This window comes from Crassostrea angulata, chromosome 2 (genome assembly GCF_025612915.1).
Source record: "Crassostrea angulata isolate pt1a10 chromosome 2, ASM2561291v2, whole genome shotgun sequence".
In the NCBI taxonomy this organism is placed as follows: domain Eukaryota; kingdom Metazoa; phylum Mollusca; class Bivalvia; order Ostreida; family Ostreidae; genus Magallana; species Magallana angulata.
In genome coordinates, this window is record NC_069112.1 from 62,865,128 (window position 1) to 62,880,796 (window position 15,669).

Sequence of the window (15,669 nt, forward strand, 5' to 3'; positions counted from 1 at the left end):
ATGATTTATTTGTAAAAGAAAAAGAGGATATAGAAATTGAAGAAAAGAGTCTGTTTAAAATCAAAGGATTTTTCATTCTATTTCCAAATCATGTTTAGCTGGTAAATAGCAAAATAAAGGTCAAGCATGTATCTCAAACTCTAGTGATATTGGGGATTTAGTATTTTCCGTTTAATATAGAAGTAACCGACCAACCCCCCCCCCCCCCCCCCTTCAAAAAATCATTTAGTTTTTCTGGCCCGATTTTACTTGATCTTTTATCTCTTAAAAAGCAGAAATATTTTGAAATGCATTATAGAAGAGAAGATACTCAGAATAATATTCGTAATAATATTTAACCACCAAAGTTTCGTTTAATGGTCCTTATAAGCAGATAAAGGGTCGGCCCCTAAAACAATCTTTTCCTAATATCTCAAAAACAGTAACAAATTTCTAAACACTTGTTGAACAAAATGTGTTTAATATTAAGGGACCTCTCATTGATATCAAGAAAAAGGGGCTAGCCCCTCAAATTACATGATAAGAGGGATCTAAATGTTTCAATCAAAGCTCTTATACATATATCAGAAACAAAACAAGGGTGAGAAGTCCAATACATTTATGATTTATTTGTAAAAGAAAAAGAGGATATAGAAATTGAAGAAAAGAGTCTGTTTAAAATCAAAGGATTTTTCATTCTATTTCCAAATCATGTTTAGCTGGTAAATAGCAAAATAAAGGTCAAGCATGTATCTCAAAAGTCACCGACCAACAACCCCCCCCCCCCCCCCTTCAAAAAATCATTTAGTTTTTCTGGCCCGATTTTACTTGATCTTTTATCTCGGACCTTTAATTTCAACTTAGTACCATTCTAGATTACCGTACTAATTACCAGACCAATTCGTTCATTATTAACAGAGTGATGAACTTTTTGGCATTTGAGTTTTAATGTTCGTGTTTGACATGTACTGTAGAAACAAATTCTAACTCCCGAGCTCTTCACTCAATCCTCATGAAATTTTGTGTAAATGTACCTCGGACCTCATTCCGTTTTTTTGCCAAATTTGCAGCGGATTGAACAATTAAGAAGAAATTGCCGATATCAAGCCGCGAGAATAGCCTGTATGGGGACTTAAAATTTACACAGTGCAAGGGATGTAAGCAGCCGCGTAATATTTCTGTTGCATGTATATTTCTTGTTTTCCGTTTAGTCTGTATCTACGATAGCGTGTGAACTACTTATGAATGTTGGAACTGTGGAAATTACTGTCATCCATTTTTTTATGAATAAATTTTCGTGTTACTGATTTCGTTATTTCTACATTTATAAGAATTTTATCAATCCTGTTGATATAAAACAGTCAAACATAATAGTAAACGACACAAAACAATCTCTACTCTGAAATACATGTCTAAAATGCATCAGTCATTGTTTTAGGACTTCCCCTAATTGTCGTTAACCGAATCCGAGATCCACACCTCAAAATTCTACTTTCGATTTATTTACGACGAAAATCAAGCTCGGTCCTTTTCATCCCCCTCCAGACACAAACACGCATTAATATTTCAAATGACCTCGCACTGTTACCAAACCTGAGTAGTGAGACATCTTACACGTTGTTTTTCATCTCATACAAAAATTCAGCTCCTGTCCCGGGCGGAAACGCCCCAAATTCAAAGAGAAAATAGGGAATTATTTCGCGTCAGCCATGTTTTGACGCGAACCTTTGATGAAATACTGTTATGACACCTGCAAAGGCTGTGTGTAGCCAAGATTTGTTCTTTCTCTCTATTTCCTTCTCTCCATTTTTTTTTTTGACTTTCTAACTAAGATATTCAAAATAAAGGGGTTGTTGGACTGAAGTACAAGTTGAAAAACACTCTTCCTTTAAGATTTAGACAAAAACAGTCCTTTATTATTAAGGTCTTCCGTCATCAGCGGAAGACCTTACCGTTTTTCTACGCGTTCTCATTCTTCTATATTATTATTTTTTTTCTTGGTAGTCACCCTTAATTTCTCAGCCATTTCTCAATCGATTTTAATGATTTTTACAGGGATGATGTCTTAGGTAAATATCTCTTTGCATCTTACTTCCTGTCTGAAAATTCACTTCCGTTTCTGAATTATCTCCCTTTTTCATGTATTTTGGAACATGATATTGTCCACGCATCTCCTCAAAAACTGTTATAGTTAGGGAATTGAAATTTATATGCAAGATAGAGTGGTTATGGTAAATTTGCTTGCTTGTTTTAGATTTGACCAGAAGTCATCATCCTTGAAGCTCGCCCGGAACTGAAAATGTTGATGTTAAATTTTTTTGACAATTTTTACGAAATTTGAGATTTGATCACGAATATCTTTCTTCTAATCAATATTTTGCTAACACATGTAGAGCATCAAAAATTAATCTATAAAAGATCTTTTAACTGACACCAAGCAAAAGGGGCTGACCCCTCATATTAGGGGCCACGAGGGGTCTAAAGTCTTTTATCTATATCTCTTTAATGAAAAATATTTTGTAATGTATTATAGAAGCAAAAATGTTTATCTTCCAGTTATCTACCTATATTTGTTAAAAGTTTTCTGATATGTTACATAATTTGGATTTTCAAGGGGCTAGAAGTCCAATATTTTGATCATTTATTTCTTAAAAAGCAGAAATATTTTGAAATGCATTATAGAAGAGAAGATACTCAGAATAATATTCGTAATAGTATTTAACCACCAAAGTTTCGTTTAATGGTCCTTATAAGCAGATAAAGGGTCGGCCCCTAAAACAATCTTTCCCTAATATCTCAAAAACAGTAACAAATTTCTAAACACTTGTTGAACAAAATGTGTTTAATATTAAGGGACCTCTCATTGATATCAAGAAAAAGGGGCTAGCCCCTCAAATTACATGATAAGAGGGATCTAAATGTTTCAATCAAAGCTCTTATACATATATCAGAAACAAAACAAGGGCGAGAAGTCCAATACATTTATGATTTATTTGTAAAAGAAAAAGAGGATATAGAAATTGAAGAAAAGAGTCTGTTTAAAATCAAAGGATTTTTCATTCTATTTCCAAATCATGTTTAGCTGGTAAATAGCAAAATAAAGGTCAAGCATGTATCTCAAACTCTAGTGATATTGGGAATTTAGTATTTTCCGTTTAATATAGAAGTCACCGACCAACCCCCCCCCCCCCCCCCCCTTCAAAAAATCATTTAGTTTTTCTGGCCCGATTTTACTTGATCTTTTATCTCGGACCTTTAATTTCAACTTAGTACCATTCTAGATTACCGTACTAATTACCAGACCAATTCGTTCATTATTAACAGAGTGATGAACTTTTTGGCATTTGAGTTTTAATTTTCGTGTTTGACATGTACTGTAGAAACAAATTCTAACTCCCGAGCTCTTCACTCAATCCTCATGAAATTTTGTGTAAATGTACCTCGGACCTCATTCCGGTTTTTTTGCCAAATTTGCAGCGGATTGAACAATTAAGAAGAAATTTCCGATATCAAGCCGCGAGAATAGCCTGTATGGGGACTTAAAATTTACACAGTGGGAATTTAGTATTTTCCGTTTAATATAGAAGTCACCGACCAACCCCCCCCCCCCCTTCAAAAAATCATTTTGTTTTTCTGGCCCGATTTTACTTGATCTTTTATCTCGGACCTTTAATTTCAACTTAGTACCATTCTAGATTACCGTACTAATTACCAGACCAATTCGTTCATTATTAACAGAGTGATGAACTTTTTGGCATTTGAGTTTTAATTTTCGTGTTTGACATGTTCTGTAGAAACAAATTCTAACTCCCAAGCTCTTCACTCAATCCTCATGAAATTTTGTGTAAATGTACTGTGGAAATTACTGTAAGCAGCCGCGTAATATTTCTGTTGCATGTATATTTCTTGTTTTCCGTTTAGTCTGTATCTACGATAGCGTGTGAACTACTTATGAATGTTAGAACTGTGGAAATTACTGTCATACATTTTTTTATGAATAAATTTACGTGTTACTGATTTCGTTATTTCTACATTTATTAGAATTTTATCAATCCTGTTGATATAAAACAGTCAAACATAATAATAAACGACACAAAACAATCTCTACTCTGAAATACATGTCTAAAATGCATCAGTCATTGTTTTAGGACTTCCCCTAATTGTCGTTAACCGAATCCGAGATCCACACCTCAAAATTCTACTTTCGATTTATTTACGACGAAAATCAAGCTCGGTCCTTTTTATCCCCCTCCAGACACAAACACGCATTAATATTTCAAATGACCTCGCACTGTTACCAAACCTGAGTAGTGAGACATCTTAAACGTTGTTTTTCATCTCATACAAAAATTCAGCTCCTGTCCCGGGCGGAAACGCCCCAAATTCAAAGAGAAAATCGAGAATTATTTCGCGTCAGCCATGTTTTGACGTGAACCTTCGATGATGAAATATAGACTGGCAATGCCTGTCTGATATGCGCGATATATATTTCGTATGATAGAGACAGAGGACCAGTCTACGATGAAATACTGTTATGACACCTGCAAAGGCTGTGTGTTCGAATCTCGCCGGAGCCAAGATTTGTTCTTTCTCTCTATTTCCTTCTCTCCATTTTTTTTCTTTTTTTTGACTTTCTTACTAAGATATTCAAAATAAAGGGGTTGTTGGACTGAAGTATAAGTTGAAAACACTCGTACATTAAGATTTAGACAAAAACATTCTTTAATTATTAGGGTCTTCCGTCTTTAGCGGAAGACCCTTCTATTATTCTATTGTTTCTTTTTAACTTTTCTTATTATTAAGGTCTTCCGTTTCCAACGGAAAACCTTATGGGTATTGCTTTGTTTTTTTCCCTTTTCATCTACATTATTATTTTTTTTTCTTACAAATTTTGTGCACGCAAGATCTCGAAAACTACTCAATTGATTTTTACGAAACTTGTCGATGTTATAGATGACGATGTGAACCGTATTGCAATTTTTTTTTATTGAAGACGTCACTTCAGGTTTTGAGATATAGTCGTTTTGTCGATTTTCAGAGAGGTATTTTGTCGGCAGTACTCCTTTTAAACTATAGCAGATATACACTTGAAATTTTCAGTGATGGTAGACGGAAGACTGAAATTGTGCATGAAGGTTTAAAATCATTTCGATCGCAAAAAGCGCCGAAGCTCGCCTGGACCCAAAAATTGAGATTAAACAAATATCATAATTTTTTCTGGTTTTCTTTGTTTATCTCTTTTCTGAATAATATTTTGTTAAAACATATAATGTTATTTTTTTTTTTTATATTTATAAGACCTTTTTTTGATATCAAGACAAAGGGGCTGGCCCCTCAAATTAGGGGACCAAAGGGCTCTCAAGTCTTTCATCTATAGCCCCTTTACTGAGATATATTTTGTGAAAGATTATAGAAGCAAATATGTTTATCTTACCGTTATGTATCCAAGCAGTGTCATGATTTTATAATGTGATACGTAATTAAGGTTTTTAAGGGTTCAAAATTCAAAAAATTGATCACCGATATCTCAGAAAGGAAAATATTTTGAAATGCAGTATAGAAGAAAAGATACTCAAAATGATCTACTAAACAATATGGATTCTTCAAAATTTCGTTAAACGACCCCTATAAGGAGATAAGGGATCGGCCCCTTAAACGCTCTTTCTGAGATATCTCAAGAATGGTAACAAATTTCTATACACTTGTTGAACAAAATATCTTTAAAAGTAAATGACTTTTCATTTGATACAAGGAAAAAGAGGCTGCCCCTCGAATTAGAGATCTAAATGTTTTCAACCAAAGCTCATACATCTAAAACAAAATAGTATCTGGCCCTTAGAATGTAGACCGTTGTCTTATATTTTAAATCACGTTTAGCCGTTAAATAGCAAAACCAAGGTCGTACATGTATTTCTTGTTCTAAAACACACGGAAGACCTCCTCGTTGCTCGCAACGAGATCGTGTCTAGTTTTGTATATTTTTATGGCTTCGACTTTGTATAGATGTCATCTTGTGTTGGAGGAAATTAACCCCCAAAGAATTGTAACACAGTCATTTTCTGTTTATTTGTTAGGGTTCGACTTTCTAAAAATGTCATTTAGTATTTTGGGTAATATACCCCCAAATACTTGCAACAGTTATACCTGTATAGATTTTAAGACTGCAAGTTTGTAAAGACGATGTTTTATCTTGGGGATAAATTTACCCGAACAGAGTAGCAGATATTCCATTGTCGAATTTTACTAAGACTTACATGTACAAAAACTGCATTGTATTTGGGGGTAAATTTACTCTGTAGAAAAATAACAATTTTATTGTATCTAGCATTTAAAAAATATACTGTATATTTTTAGGATATGCCACACAGCTTTATTTTCACCAATAATTGCTACAGAAATTGTCTTTTACTTGTATATTCTACTAACACCCTGTTTAAATTTTGAATCCAAAGTAGAGAGATGCTTGGTTAGTTTTTGGGGGTAAATTTCTCTGAAGAGTTTCTTGTTACGTGTGTCCTCTAAGTGTTATGCGGAAAATTAAGCTTAAATTGTCTTGATTGGCTTATATTTGTGCTTTTATGAGGTAAAACGTGCAAAACAGACAAAAAGATTTTCTGTTTTGATTTTGGAACGCGTTTGTTATACCACCACAATCAGTTAAATTTATACCCGTTCAGATTGACAAACCCTTCAAAGATTTGCTTTGTGTTGAGACAGACAAAAATATTTCAGATGGGTTATTACCACCAAATTCTGTAATTAGTGCGGGACAAACAAAAATTTCTTTTCGAAACCCTACAGATAGATTCATAACATTAAAAAAGGGTAAGAATGTAGGTTTTGGTATGGAAATAGATGAGTTAATCTCTATGGAAGATGAAGAAGAATTTTCTCTCAATAAAATTGAGGTAGATACATCTGCTAAAAACCCATCCTCAGACAATTTAACATCTCAGTTACCTATGCACATGCAAGATTTATATGAGAGATCAATTACAAATCTAGATAAGAAAGATCATCATGAAGTTTTCTCTTTGTTAAATAGATTCCAACATGTTTTTGCGAAAGACGATTTTGATTTAGGGCTATTTAATGGGGAGATAACACATAAAATTAACACTGACGAAGGAAGACCTATCAAACAAAAGCTTCGTAGAACACCAATGGGTTTTGAAAATGAAGAAAAGAGTTACATCGATCAAATGCTTGAAAAAGACATTATTCAACCCTCAATTTCAGAATGGGCATCTCCCCCTGTATTAGTGAGAAAAAAAGATGGGAAAATGAGATTTTGTATTGATTACAGGGCCCTCAATAAAGTAACAACAAAAGATGCATTCCCCATTCCAAATATACAAGATTGTATAGATACACTAGGGGGAAATACCTTTTTCAGTTCACTGGATATGGCTTCTGGTTATTGGCAAGTTTTAGTCGATGAAAGAGATAGACACAAAACTGCATTTACCACCAAATATGGCTTATATGAACATGTTAGATTACCATTTGGACTATGCAATAGTCCAGCTACTTTCAGTAGAGTTATTCAAGAGGTTTTAAGAGGTCTAACATGGAAAGAGTGCTTAGCTTACTTAGATGATGTCATTATTCTAGGTAGGGACATGCTTTCTCATACTAGGAATCTGTCTTCTGTCATTTCTAGATTTGAAAAGTTCAATTTAAAATTAAAAGCTCAGAAATGTGAACTTTATCAGACAGAGATAAAATTTCTAGGGAAGTTAGTCAGTCAAAATGGTATATCAGTCAATCCTGAAAGTATTGAAATAATTAAGAAGTGGCCAATACCAAAAGATACAAAACAATTAGAGTCTTTTCTTGGATTTGCAAACTACCATAGAAATCATGTAAAAGGTTATGCTGAAATTACACATACCCTGTATCAACTAGTGAAAACATCTAAAAAGTCAAAATTTACATGGTCAGATGAGAATCAGATTGCATTTGATATCATTAAACAATGCATCATTGAGGCATTGACATTAGCATATCCAAATTCAAAAGATACTTTTGTTTTAGATACAGATGCCTCAGATAATTCAGTTGGTGCTGAATTATGTCAAATTCAGAATGGTAAAGAACAAATTGTATGTTTTGCAAGTAAAGTGTTGACACCAGCCCAGAGAAAATATTGTACCACCAGAAAAGAACTCCTAGCAATAATTACCTTTACAAGACAATTCAGACATTTTTTGTTAGGAAATACATTCATTTTAAGAACTGACCACAATAGTTTAATCTGGCTTTTGAACTTCAAAAACATTGAGGGTCAACTTGCACGCTGGATTGAGGAATTGTCTCAATATAACATTATTTTACAACATCGGCCTGGTAAAAATCATGGCAATGCTGATGCCCTGTCGAGAATTCCAGATGATTTGAACCTTTGTAATGACTATAAGCCTGGGGTAGAGTTAAATCAATTACCTTGTGGAGGTTGTCATTTTTGTAAGCGAGCAAAACAACAATGGTCTACTTTTGAAAATGACATAGATTATGTTGTTCCCTTGACAATAAGATCAGTTGACAATTTGAATGCAATTCCTCTAGGTTTGTCAGATATGTTTATTCCAGAGGAGTTAGCTGAAGAACAAGATAAAGATTATGATCTTTACAAGATTAAGACATGGTTAGAGTCTGGGATAAAACCATCTCAGAAAGAGTTATCTCTTAGTAGTCCCAGTGTTAGATATTTGTGGGCATGTGAATCACAATTACAGGTAAAAAATGGTGTACTGTACTATTTATGGGAAGACCATATACATACAAGATATTTATTTGTTGTTCCAAAAAAGATGCAACCTGAAATTTTAAAACAATGTCATGACAACAGAACAGCAGGACATTTAGGTCAAACCAAAACTTATGAAAAATTAAAACAATGCGCAATTTGGTATGGCATGTCTCAAGATTCAAAACTTTATGTTCAGAATTGTAGTGTTTGTAACAAAAACAAAAAGCCAAACATCAAAGCTAAGGCAGCTTTAGGTCAGTATCATGCAGGGTATCCACTGCAGCGTGTACACATTGATATACTAGGGCCTTTACCTGTAACGAAAAATGATAACAAATATATCTTGATGATCATTGATCAATTTACCAAATGGTTAGAAATTGTCCCAATACCAAATCAAAATTCTGAAACAATAGCAAAAGCTGTGGTTGATAATTTTATATCTAAGTATGGTTGTCCCACAGAAATTCACTCAGATCAAGGAAAGAATGTAGATGGTGTACTTATGCAAAAACTGTGTCATCTGTTACAAATAGCTAAAACGCGAACAACACCCTACCACCCGCAATCTAATGGTCAAGTGGAAAGATATAATTGTTCAGTATTACAAGCAATACGATGCTATCTTAAGAACAAACAACATGAATGGGATCTTCATTTGCAACAGATTGCAGGTGCCATTAGAGCAACAGAAAACAGACAGACTGAATTCACACCAAATTTTATGTTCCTTGGAAGGGAGACAACCCAACCTATAGATTTAATTTTAGGTACATGTGACTTAAACAATCCAGAGAAAGAAGCTCCTGAGTATATACAGGACCTAAGAACAAACTTAACAGAATGTCATCAAATTGCACGTGATAATATTGACAAAGCTCAAAATAGACAAAAACGCTATTATGACACAAAATTGTATCAAAATACATATAATATTGGAGATGTTGTTCTTAGAATAGATTCAGCTACAAAAGTGGGTCAAAGTTCAAAACTAAGATCACCTTGGAAGGGTCCATACATTGTAACTGAAGTCAAATCACCTGTCTTATTTAAGATCATTGATAAGAAAAATAGAGAAACTGTTGTACATCATGACCGCATCAAACTTTGTCAAGATCTGGATTATCCCGGCTGGGTTAAAAGAATCAGAAATAAAATTTTTGATGAGAATGACAAAGAATCAAAGACTAGTGAGGAATCTCTAAATGCAGCTTTGGAGTCTGAAGATAAAGTTTCTGATATTATTAACCTTTTCAATGCTAGGGATGATGCGTCGGATATTCTGATGCATCATCAGAGTGCTAGTTCAGACTCCAATTCTGCAGATAGAACAAATCAGGATATAACAAGAGGAAAAAGAACAAGACAGAGACCCAAATACTTGGCGGATTTCGTACAGGATTAAATTAATATCTCTGCATGCATGTGAATAACATATTCCATGAATTATTTGATTTTATCATAATTTTAAAAAAAAAAAAAAAAAAACATGCTTAAATTTTATATTAACTAGTGTTAAGTTACAGTATATAATATTGTAAATAAAAATTACAATTCTTTTAGAAATGTCTGATTTAGAGGAGAGTCACTTTGAACCAGATTATGAAGAAGATTGTCTCCCAGACCATATGAAAGGTTCTACATTAGGTAAAAAGGGAAAAAAGTGTCCTGTATGTAGTTCAAGGTTTACTCATGTAAGAAGACATGTCATTCAAGAACATATTCCTTGGTTTATGTATCCTAGAACATCTTGCTGGAAATGTGAACTAGGGTTTGGCCAAGAAAGGTTTCTAAGATTACATTTGGAAAAAGAACATTTTGATGATTCCACAGATTGCAGATATGATATTAACCTTCATGGTCAAAGATGGATTGAAGAGATATCTATTTTTTTGGCCAAGTTTGACATGGTCAAAACACTATCTTTCATCAACACTAATGAACGATTCATGTCCTGTCAAGGAGCAATCTGGCAAGAGGATGACCTTGAACAAATCTTATATTATTTGAACGAGACAAAACAACATTTCCCTTTAACAAAAATGCCTTACCCAGCTCAAAATATCACAAGTATATTCCATTGGAAAATATTGAGCATTCTTTTAGACATGAATAAAATTCATACAGTTTATTTGAAAAATAACAATCTTCAGAAAAACAAGAAAATACTTATTGTGGGTTCTTCATTTATTTATTGGGCACATCAAAGATCAACAATGCTAAATTCCTCAGATCTTGGTCTAAAAAATGTTCAAATTACTTGGCATGGAATTAGAGGAATGAAATGGTGTTCCCTTGTCGAAACTGTTAATTCTCTAACAGATAACAATAGTCCTGATATCATGGTTATTCACTTGGGATCCAATGATATTTCTTTTTGTAGCTCACTACCTCTTATCAAGAAAATGAAAACTGATATAAGTTTGTTTACTGAAAAATTTGGAAATACAATTTTGATTTTTTCGGAAGTTTTATCCAGGAGATTTTGGGGTAGAATTGATGGCTGGGAGGGAGAAAAGAAGAAAATTTATATTAATAAAGAAGTAGGATCATTCGTTGAAGAAAAGGGAGGGAAAGTAGTAGTACACAATAAAATTCATTGGAAAAATAAATCACTGTTTAGGGGAGATGGAATTCATTTGTCCGACAAGGGAAATGACATTTTATTAGAGGACTTTAAGGAATGTCTAGGAAGATTGTGTTGATTTTATAATTGTGTATAGTGATTTTTAGTTGTAAATAAATGTGTAATATACAACATTTGATTTTAAGATTTTGGCATTAAGTCGGAAATTCTGATTTGTGCCATACGGTGTGATTTTATTAAAATGGGGAGGAATGTAGTATATGTAATTAAGATCGGGTTCGGCATTCCGATCAGCTGATTGATTACTCCTCAGTTGTGAACAGAACCTGAAATAGTAAAGACGTCCCCCGGTCGGCTAGGCTATTCAAGACACAACTCAGGTGGGTAGTAACTTTAAGTTACCCCTCACCACTTGTCACGTTTAATACTAACCAATAAATAAATCCAATTACTAACATCACTTCACAACATGTACAACAAACCTGATTTACATTTATCAAAATGAATATGTTTTTTTTCCTCTTAATTAATGAAATAGGTGTAATTTCAATCGAAACTGCTGTAAAATTAATCGGATATTATATCATAATTGCGGGTTTTATGCTTATTTCAATTACAAAACAAAGCAACAAATTAAACAAATATATATGTTTAATTATTTTTATCAATTAATATGCTAATAAATACATACAATACAAATAGTTTTCATTTTTATTTCTTGGTTAAGTCTTTAATTTAATTGTCAATGATTTAACGTGTCCATATGAATAATCCACCCATTCCACTGTATAAGTTTACGACAAACGATGGTGGTTGGAGCCTAATATTGAAGGTTTCATTTTTATTTCTTGGTTTAGTCTTTAATTCAATTATCAGTGATTTTAAAGTGTCCATATGAATAACCTTCAATACCATTAGGCTTCAACCACCATCGTTTATCGTCAAAGGAAGACAGGGAAATTTTGTTGATAGCTTTAAGAAACAGATTATGATTTTCACTCCGTATAGAGTTCATTGTATGTCTCTCTAATTTACAGTTTAATAAACAGTCCACGTAATTTTGATATGCTAATTCTTTGTTAACAACAGATTTGGCGATTCCCTTTGCTTTTTTTACTTGGGTTTTTTCCTCATTGTAAACAATGAATGAATACATTTTTGGTCGTAATCCAACAAATCCCATTACTGGCTGAGATGCAGTTTCATCTTTCATCTTACCAACAACCTTTTTGTTTATTTCACTAAACAGATAATGATCTCTAGGATAGTTTGATGTATCGAACAAATCAATATGTTTACTCATCTCTTAATACATATCTTCAACTTCAAACCTACAAAACAAGAAATAAAATAAGATGTATAAAAGAATATTGACTCTAAATAAATAACAAAATGCAACAATAAGTCCGAGTAGGACATACCTGTAAAACAGGGAATCTGTATCTGTCATCAGCAACTTTGCATTCCCACCATATTGTGTTTTGATGAAGCCGTAATGAAATTCATACACGAAAAGCTTGGATAGGTCTAATATGCTCATCCCTGTGCAGATGGGTTTGTTAAGCAAAAGTTTGACCTTTTTGTTTTTTACTCCAACGAGATCTTTATTGAAGATAGTAAAGCTCTCAAAACTCGACTTACTAACCAGCTTTTGAAGGCGTTTTTTTGTATGAACTAGGTTAAAATTTAATCTGTTTCTTATATTTTCCATGGTTTTTCTGAAATGACATTAAAAAAAAACACCATATATTACAATGGTACTCTAGTTTTATTTTATCAACCATCTAAATTTTCATGATAATTTTATCAAACACTTACCCGAAAACGATATTGTTGTATGATTTATAAAGGGAGATGTCAAAGTCATTCTGTGCCTGCTGTCTCATTTTAGTATTATATTCGATGTATGGCTTAAGCCAAGCCTCCTGCTCAAAGCTTATAACACGATGTATTTTTGTCAGAATGAATGCTGAAGGTAGAATTGTAAGTTTCTATAGTGAACAACGTATTTTTCCTTTGTTCGAAGTGTAGGAACGAGTTTTTTCGCAATTTCCCCCTCAGTTTTCCCTTAATGAAGACTTTTATACAGTACATGGCAGTAAGGAGAGAGATCTTCCATTTTGATAGATAACGACTCTGGTGCTAATGGGAGATCATTATGCAAATCATGCAAATGACTTGGATACTCAATTGTTACCTCTAAGATATATCCTGTTTTAGCATTTTTGTCTATATTCCTGATATCAAATTGTGATATTTCCTCTGCACTAAGCCAACGGAAATCTCGAACGGGTAGTGCTTCGATCATAGCTCCTCCATACAAGTTATTCATGTCAAAATAACCTAAGTAAACATTTGGCTTACTTGAGTCATAAGGACATTGTTAGCTTCAGCATAGCGTAATGTCATCATTGCCACACCACCTCGAATACCCTTTTCAATCATTTGATATTGCTCTATGTCAGTCAGTAATTCTAACTCGACACCAGTCATCTTCAAACATGCACTCCAACACACACCGGCAAGAGTGTAATATTGTGCAGGATCTAAATCAAAACTCTCTATAGAAACACTCCTGAATCGTTCAAAAACATCTGATAAAAGCAAAACGTCACAAAGTACATACAAATCATGGTATTCCCCCATTGTCTGGATTTTCATCTCTCTCCAAACTTCTTTTGCGTGTTCATACTTTTCATCTGAGATGTGACTTTTGCTAATAGTATTGTAGAATTCATGTTGGGGGGGGGGGGGGGGGGGGGTATTTCAATCACTGAAAATTTCGAAGGATCTGTAACAAATGCGTATGGATAAACTCCTTTTTGCAATAAAAGTTTTCTATGGCGTTTAGAGGTAAAGAAGTCATTGAGTTGATGGAAATGATGTTCACCGGTAGATTTCAAATTTTTCACCAGAGTGTCTAAAGACGTTGAAAGAAATTGAAAAGAGTCAATAAACCTTAACTTTGGAATTGTGAAAGAGACGTATCGTTCATTGGTATAGGCGATTACATTTATGCGTTTTTTCTTGAATTTCCCAAGTCGCTGCATGATTAAGTGGGCATCAAACCCTCTCAGATTGTGTAGTACAACAGGTATAAACTCAACTTGCTTACATTGCAAGTTGCAATGTCTATGTGCGGCACCAAAAAATTCGCCAGTTATATGATCATGGTTTCTTACTTTGTCACGTTTATTTTCAAATTTTAATCCACACAAATGACAATGTCTTGCTTTAAGAAATAAATTTTCTATAATAGGACAAATTTGCATAGGTTCTATCCTGTGCAACAAATTTATTATTCTATCCTCTTCTTCGAGTAATCGAGTCATAAACGATTGAACAATGTCATCACCTCGATATACAGTGGGTGGTTTAGAATATCTTTTGTCCGTACACACAATGTGGTAAGCAAATCCACAAGGTTCAAATTCAGAGAGATTGATGGTATGGGATGAGTTTGGATCAAGGTCACACGTTTGAATAGGTTTGACATATGTTTCAAAATCGGCGTAAATGATAAATGGTACGTGGAGTTGTTTCGCAATTTCAGTAAATTTTAAGATATCATTTTCTCCTGGTATTGGCATCTCTATTTTTTGTTCACCTAGAGACATGCAAAAGTAGACATGTTTTTTCAAAGTATCTTTCTTCAGAAATCCATGCAAACAATAAGGGCAATAATGATGTGGGTGACGAGATGTTCCACCTTCTGTACGGTAAAGAAATCGATTTAGATTCTTGATTAAGCAATAGTGGAAGGAATCTTTGTCCTTTAAGTAAAGTAAATTGACGTGTGATTTTTTCTTTAATTTTGTAATGCGTATTGGAAATATTTCTTGATCTTCATATCCAAAGACGTTCACAGAAATATTATTTTGATTTTCAAATTTTGAAATTTGTGTAATATGAACAGGATAGTGAATTCCTTGCATGTTTACCTTGTTCAAAAATGCAAAGTAATGGCTTACTCTAGAGGGATTGCGCTTAGCAGGATAAAGTTTAGCTAAAACTGAGTACAAGAAACATTTTTGGTCTCTATTTCTCCCATTGACTAACGATTTGCTATTTCGTAGTTCGGTTGGTTCGCGTATACAAGTTCCACCCTTCAATGGTGAGTATACAACGTAGCATAATTCAACGTAAATTACTTTGGAAAAAATCCAATCGGAACCTTTCATGATAAATTCTTCCTTTGCTGTAAACATTTTTTGAAATGACTCGTTAAGAAAATGAATGTTAAATTCTTCCGAGGTTAAATGTCTATAAGTGATGCTCCGGAAATGAGGTAGGGCCTTTTCTACTTTACCTTCTTTTCCCTTGTAAATTCCACCCTTGTTACAAGATACCA

General features: G+C 33.6%; 1 protein-coding gene and 1 pseudogene across 1 annotated transcript; one reads left to right on the forward strand and one right to left on the reverse strand.

Annotated features, from left to right (window-relative positions):
* The first annotated feature begins 9,610 nt into the window (after positions 1-9,610).
* LOC128172664 (uncharacterized) lies at positions 9,611-11,782 on the forward strand. Its single transcript, XM_052838436.1, has one exon. It carries the CDS (start codon positions 10,297-10,299, stop codon positions 11,434-11,436), a length of 1,140 nt encoding a protein of 379 aa, XP_052694396.1. The 5' UTR covers positions 9,611-10,296; the 3' UTR covers positions 11,437-11,782.
* Positions 11,783-12,183: 401 nt separating this feature from the next.
* Positions 12,184-12,858, reverse strand: LOC128174645 (uncharacterized; annotated as a pseudogene).
* Positions 12,859-15,669: the final 2,811 nt, after the last annotated feature.

Coding starts and splice junctions, on each gene's coding strand:
- LOC128172664 (XM_052838436.1), top strand. CDS start 10,297: ATGTCTGATTTAGAGGAGAGTCACTTTGAACCAGATTATGAAGAAGAT.